This window comes from Gymnoscopelus microlampas (assembly GCF_963454915.1).
Source record: "Gymnoscopelus microlampas genome assembly, chromosome: 3".
Lineage (NCBI taxonomy): Eukaryota > Metazoa > Chordata > Actinopteri > Myctophiformes > Myctophidae > Gymnoscopelus > Gymnoscopelus microlampas.
The window spans coordinates 8,521,019-8,528,518 of NC_139940.1; the positions used below are offsets into that span (position 1 = coordinate 8,521,019).

The following is a 7,500-nucleotide window of genomic DNA, read 5'->3' on the forward strand; positions in this document are numbered from 1 at the left end:
GTTTGATGTTTTTGTTGTATTTTGATATGGAATTTTAAATGGAATGAGGATACGATTGCTGCTGTATTACACGTACATCACACCGTGACACGTTGTGAGCTAGTACATCTGTAATACACTTATTCATACATCAACATACAGTATTGAAAATGTTTTTGCATGGAATGGCTATATTGTTATTATAAGTTGAAAAATATAGTATGCATTTCAATCCAAATGAGATGTTTAGGACCAATTTTCAGGCGTGTGTGCAATTGTGTTTTTCTCTTTTTCCCCTCTCTACACCTATACCTCTTTGCCAAAAATAGCCGATCTACAAGCTCACAACGCCTCGCAGCGCAAGGCGTTGTGAGCTTGTAGATCTGCTATTTTTGGCTAAAGTTCACCTCAGAAAAGGGATGGGGTTAAATGTAAAAAAAAAGATCATATCACACAAAGATTTGGCGGACCCCCTGTTGTAACTCTGAGGACCCCCTAGGGGTCCCGGACCCCCTGTTGAAGACCCCTGTGCTAGTGGGCTATGGACTTCTATTGTCTACAGTGTTTCATTATAATGTTGTCTTTGCTGTCCATTCATAGATGAGGTGTGTGTCGTGTTGTTTGTTGCAGTGTAGAGCTGAAGTCAAGTGTGTATTTTATTGTTTATTTTGTGTGTTGCAATCCATTCGTAGTAAGCCTGTCACAATTATTACATAACCGCCTAGTCACAATTATCATCATAATCGTTTGCATGTTGAAATGTTCATGCATTTTCAAACCTTTAATTTTTGGGGGGAAATAGCAGATCTATAAGCTCACAATGCGTCGCGATAGATAGCTTGTAGATCGGCTATTGTACAGTATAAAATCATTAAATATGGCCAATTTTGGCCATAGTACATTATTTATTTTGATTATTGGTATCAGCCATTGTCAGTTATGTCTTTGTACAGTATATGCTGTTTAAGTTATTTGTCATAACTACCCTGTGCAATTTGTGTTGACAACACAATTTGTATTTTTTATGTTCCAATGCTCAATGTCAATAACACAATTAAACCGTTAATCGCAATTAATTAAATGATAATGAATCATTAAGTGAAATGTCTTGATGGTGACAGCCCTAATTCATAAATGAGGTGTTGTGTTGCAGTACGATCCTAGAGGAGGAGAAGGCACAGCAGCTGGAGAGGAGCAGGATGGAGATGAGGAGACAGGTGACCGTGTCCTGGGACTCTGGAGGCTCCGACGAAGCACCACCCAAAGTAAGACACACTGACGAAGCACCACCCAAAGTAAGACACACTGACGAAGCACCACCCCAAAGTAAGACACACTGACGAAGCACCACCCCAAAGTAAGACACTCTGACAAAGCACCACCCCAAAGTAAGACACTCTGACAAAGCACCACCCAAAGTAAGACACTCTGACAAAGCACCACCCCAAAGTAAGACACTCTGACAAAGCACCACCCCAAAGTAAGACACTCTGACAAAGCACCACCCAAAGTAAGACACTCTGACAAAGCACCACCCAAAGTAAGACACACTGACGAAGCACCAGTCATATGGCACTTGTTGTGAAGTCTGGACTGTGTGTGTGTGTGTGTGTGTGTGTGTGTGTGTGTGTGTGTGTGTGTGTGTGTGTGTGTGTGTGTGTGTGTGTGTGTGTGTGTGTGTGTGTGTGTGTGTGTGTGTGTGTGTGTGTGTGTGTGTGTGTGTGTGTGTCTTGGTGTGTGAATGAACAAGCGACAGGTGCAGCCAAGATGCCAGTCAAGAGGTCATCCTCATTAGCAGTTAGCACCTGTCTGTCTGTCTGCCAGTCTTGACCTTCAGTTTCAACCTGTCTTGTGTGTGTGTGTGTGTGTGACTTCCTTTTACATCTGTATTAGTTCTTTCATAAGGTTTAAACCAGGGGTCTTCAACAGGGGGTCCAGGACCCCTAGGGGGTCCTCAGAGTTACTACAGGGTGTCCGCCAAATCTTTGTGAGGTACGATTTTTTTTTTACCTTAACCACTTGAACTCTAGCATCCCTTTTCTGAGGAGAACTTTAGCCAAAAAATAGCAGATCTACAAGCTCATAACGCCTCGCGCTGCGAGGCGTTGTGAGCTTGTAGATCGGCTATTTTTTGGCAAAGAGGTGTATAGGTGTAGAGGGAAAAAAGAACAGTAAAAGAAAAACGTGTTTAATCTGAAACACAATTGTAGGCCTGCACAATATAGAGGGGGTCCCTGCTTCATCTCTGTCTCAGCTAGGGGGTCCTTGGGCTGAAAACGTTGAAGACCCCTGGTTTAAACATTTTGGCTATTGCAAACAAAATAAATCGAGATGTTTTTTTTTATTGGTCAAGTTATGATTTTGGGCTAACGGGGGCCAGGGTGTATGAGTGTCTCTAAACATTTTGTTTGATAATTATTCTTAGAACGCTTTATTATAAATGTACAAAAACCAAGAACCATCCAAAAAAAAAGTGTCAAATTACACGCCTACTTTCGATGAATTAAGTACTATAATTTATAGCGTTTCACATTTTGTTTTATTTATTTCATGGCTGTTGGGGGCCTCATTTTGGGCCTCGGTTCCTGAAATCCTCAACTGTGGATTGGAACTGCTTGTTGCAGATAATTGAAGCTGATTATGGCCTTCAGAATACAGCAGGGGATTTACGCCTGCTTGTATCTAGACATGCACTAAGTTAAGTTGTATGTACAGTTACTTACTGTATGAATTAGGAACATCTCTGTACATGCCTGTAGCTGATGTAGGGGAAATCCCACACCATAGACGCAGAATGTCAGGCGTTTGATGCCAGAATAAGACTTTAAACCCAATTTCACAGAGCCCATGACACCAGCGATCTGATACATTGTACATTATTGTTTGCTTAACTCATCTAGTGCCACAGCACGTCAAATCCGTCAGGTGGCCTGACGCCCCGTGCGCCACAACACGTCAAATCCGTCATGAAAAAAAAAAAACATGTTCAGAACCCAAGATATGATGATTTGAAGATTTGCTGCTCCATCCCACTCCTTGTTTAACCTATAACTTAAAAAGGCTGTATCTCGCTTCCTAAGCACTTTTTTTTTACAATGAATTTTGGCTGTGGCGCTCAGAGCCAAAATTCCATAAATAAGCTGGGCACTGAATGAGTTGATAACACAGTGGTTTTGTTTTTAAGTGTCTCAATGAATTGACTGCTCAGATTGTCTTCCATGTGTGCACAGGGCTTGACGATTCTGCTCAAAAAGAATGTCTAAATTGCACAAGAATCAACACAGGAGTCAAGTCTGGAGAGTTGACTTTTTGGAAAATACAAGCGTGCGTTGTTGCATGCCTGTCCACGAGTTACTGTTGAATGGGTCAGAGTGCAGGAAACCTAACGGTACACAATTACAATCAATTACAATAATATAGACGTTTTAGAGTGACTTACGAAGTGCAAGGTCTATGTAAGAGACACAAACCCTCGTCAAGAAACACCATAAACAATCAGAAATTCAGAATTCACTTTAGTCAGTGACTGACAGCCCAATATAAACAATGTGAACCCTAGCCTTCCTAATTTAGCGCCCTTATTTTGCAGCGTGTCATATAAGCTCATGTTGTTAACTCATTAACTGCCATGGACAAATTAATTTGTCAAATTCTGCTATGGCTCAGCCTGCCAAGGACGAATTTGATTTTTTATTTTTATTTTTTAAACACAGAACCAGAGATACCGCGATCCGAAGATGTACTGCTCCATTCACTCCTGGTTAACTTATTACTTGAAAATGCTCTATCTCAGCTCCTGTGTACATTTTTTTAACTATTACTTTTTTGGCAAAACCTACTATTTTCAACTTGCCACAACTATGAAACGGATTACCGCTATCGGATATTTTTTTCCCCCACATTTTACGAGACCCCTGTGTGTGTAATGAGGGGTTCACCGTGCGGATAGCATTCACAGAAAATATTCCATGATTTTTTCAAAGGTTGATAAAATCGCTCGTTTTCGCTGGCAGTAGCGTACCACTATTACACTATTACTCTGGCAGTTAAAGAGTTGATATTGGGTTGTCACTGATTAAAGTTTGTCGACCAGGGTTCACACAACAATGGCAATTGAAATAAGCAGCAGTACAGTTGATGTCACAAATACAATACCGTACATGCATACAATGCAACGAAAGACACAGCACAATACAGCACAGTGTAGTGCAGTGTCTGCGATGACATCACCGAGCCAGCGCCACATGCCCATCGGATGCTTTGGGAAAGTTGAATAATGGAACCGTAGTGTATTTCTGTGCAGCGTCTCACAGTTTCCATAAAACTCCCAACCGAACAAACTCCTGAAACCTACAATTAACTAGATGGATGTGTCGGATAATTTGCTCCGACACAAAGAGGTTCACCCTTCACCCAACCCCCCTCTCTCAAATTGCCTTCTGCATTTGCCCACCCACCCTGCCCCACCCTCTTGCACCTCCTCCTCCTCCCTCTTCATCCCTTTCCTCTGTCACCCCTCCTCCTCCTCCAGCCCAGCCCCTCACAGCTTGTTGCCCCAGCTGCTTTTGAGTGAGTGCGGTGTATATATACCCCTAAAATGGCTCTTACCCCAACATCTGTCGACTGCCTCTGTGGCTATAACAGCCACCGCTGTATATCTGTCAAGGCCAAGGTGCTGATGCTTCTGCAAATGGAGCCGTTTTTCTGACTGACTCACTCCACAGTGGGACTTGATGAGCCTAGACTAGACAGAGTTATTATTATTAGTTTTGAAATATTCTTTAGTTTTATTTTTTGTTTAGTCTTTCAGTGCATAAGTAGTTTTAGTTTTAGGAAGTGACAAGTTTTAGTTTAGTTTCCATTTAGTTTCATGTCTTAGTTTTAGTTTTTACAGTATTATAAGGAAAGCCTTGATTTGTATAAGCTGAAAAGGTAGCATGTAGGATACGAATGCATGACGTCACATCACATAACTAAAACAAAGATGAATTTACATGCAGTTAGTTTTGCATTGTTCTCTTTTGTTTTTATAACTTTCATTTTTAATATTTGTTTTGAGTTTACTTGAGTTTAGCTCCAGGGAGTGAAAACCAAAATGAGATTTAAAGGTTTTCTGATTTAATATATATGATTCATTATATTATTATGGTTTGATGCGGTTATAGCATCTCTTCTCCAAGGCTGTCTCTCTCTGCGTTGTTCCTTTTCCTCACTCTGACCTGTCTGCATGCTGTTAGCCCTCCTGTCTGCTGCTCTGCTTCTCCTTTCACTCCCTGTCTCTTCCTCCCCCACCTGTCTGTCTGTCTGTCTGTCTGTCTGTCTGTCTGTCTGTCTGTCTGTGTGCAGCCCAGCCGTCATCCCACCCTGCTGCCAAGCTTCAGTCTGAACTGCCTGTCTGCTCCGGGGCTTCATCACCATCATCACCACCAACACCTTCATCCTCAGCATCATCACCAATCAAACCAACGCTTTGCCTCCCAGCTCTCCCTCTGCCTCGGACAGCCTCCTCCTCCTCCTACTAGAACTCCCTCTTCTTGCACTGACTCCCACCCCACTCCTCCTCTTCCCAGCCCCGTCCCTCCTCCTCCTCCTCCTCACCCGCCCGCTTACCGCAGTCTCACTCGCTACGATGGCCAGGCGTCCCATGATCTGCATTGGGACCCCCCCCGCGCCGCCTTCCTCCCCCCTGACCCCGATACCGACTCCCACCTCTCCACCCACTACTCCTACCCTCGCCCTCTGCCCCAGAGCTCCCAGACACCCCGGTACACCACCTCCTCTCTCCCCCGCCAGCTCAGCCTGTACTGTAACAATAACCCTCCGCAGCAGCAGCAGTCCGTCTGGGAGTCAAAGCTCCCTCCCCAGAAACACACACATTTCCAGGCCCGGACGAAGCCCGCTTTTCCCTCCCCGCCCCCCGTTTCCAATCCCAGCCTCCTCGGCTGCGGCTGCCCTCAACCACACACCACGGCATGTCAGCCGCCTCGCTCTCAACCCGCCGTACTCTCTCTCTCCCAGCCCTGGCACCCCCCCGCGGTGCAGCCGTGTTGCGGGGAGGAGGAGACCCCAGGGTTCTGCGCTGCCGGGGCGCCCTCCCTTTCCCAGAGCGACAGAGCCCTCTTTCTCCCTCATCATCACGCCTACTCCTCCCTCCTCACGACCTCTCATCCGGCCGACCCGACATCCAGACCCCCTCCGACCGCCAAGACAAGCCCCCCGCTCCACCTTTACTGCCCCTCTACCCACCCAGACAAACCCGCCTTTTTTCCTCACACTTCCTATAAGGCAGGTGATTTTAGAGTTGTATTTACTACCTAACCGAAACAGTGCATCGAGAAAAAAATATACCACTCTGAGACGTCTGGAACTTATAGGAGGCCTGGTGGTTTGGATTGTTTTGTTGAATATCGTCACTGTCGGGCAGAAACCTTGCATCTCCATAGTTCATGTTTAATTATTTTAATTTTTTCATAAATTGATGCCCTATTTTAGACTTTGTCGTATGACAGTCTCACGCAAAAGTAGCGCTGCAATCCGACACGTTTGTAGCTGGTAGATTTGCTTGGACGCCAGGTTGAAAGTGCTTATAAATATATAACAGGAGCTTGTGACTAAATATCAAGCCTGACAACTCTTCCCCAATCTTCGAATGCTGCAGAGTCTGTAATTATTATTACGCACCCTAAAAGTCCAACACAGGACGCTGTCATCTGTTAAGAGTTTGGCTTGCAATTTTCCGTTCATAAAAATATATTTTAAGATATATTTTAAGAGTTTCCATTTCTGCTAAGCAGCAAGCTAGATATGGCTTCCACTAATTTGATGTACGGTGTAATTATTTATAAACGGATGTGGGCTGGGGACGGGACATCCACTTTCTGCGGCTTTTCAGTGTTTCCGATGTATAAACTGTTGTTAGGCAGAAGCATTTGAGAATTGTGCGAGCCAACAGCCTGTCTGAAGAGACTATAGTGACTAAATAATAAGTACATTCCCCAGAATAGTTCCTCATTGACTATTGGAACACAGATTATTTTTTTCTATTTTTCCTGAAAAGCAATGGTTTTGGACATTCAAGGTTTCCGCACGACAGTCAGCAATGATATGCATTGTCTGACTGAAATGGGGGTAACATCCAAGCATTACAACCAGTAAGAAATGAGTATATTTAAATATATATATACATTTTTTGCTTGGCAAAACATCCTGGAGGTAAATGTTGAATTGCTTGATGCTTTAAAAAGTTCCAGACCCCTCAGTATGGTATGGTAATTTAGGCGTGAACTCAACCCAATTTAACAATCATTAGTAAAGCTTTTTTTTTTTCTTTTACAAACCATTTACATTGGCACAAACCAACACTACTGACCGTAAATGTTACTTAGCGAGTGTGACTGCTGTGTTTTTGCACCCTAGCATGTTAGCACAATTAGCAAGCTCAAATGACCTCACCATTCATAATTGCAGGTGTGACTGTGTGTGTGTGTGTGTGTGTGTGCGTGTGCGTAGGACATGCCATTT

The 7,500-nt window shown here is 43.8% G+C and overlaps 1 protein-coding gene across 8 annotated transcripts in view; it reads left to right on the plus strand.

The window, feature by feature from the left end:
• The window catches only part of LOC311039254 (focal adhesion kinase 1-like), a 129,629-nt gene that overhangs the window by 85,518 nt on the left and 36,611 nt on the right, over window positions 1–7,500 (plus strand). For all 8 annotated transcript variants that reach the window (XM_084048986.1, XM_084048987.1, XM_084048984.1 and 5 more), the window contains one exon: window positions 1,133–1,244. In XM_084048986.1, coding sequence (XP_083905112.1) covers window positions 1,133–1,244 — 112 coding nt within the window. The remainder of the gene's footprint in view (window positions 1–1,132; window positions 1,245–7,500) is intronic.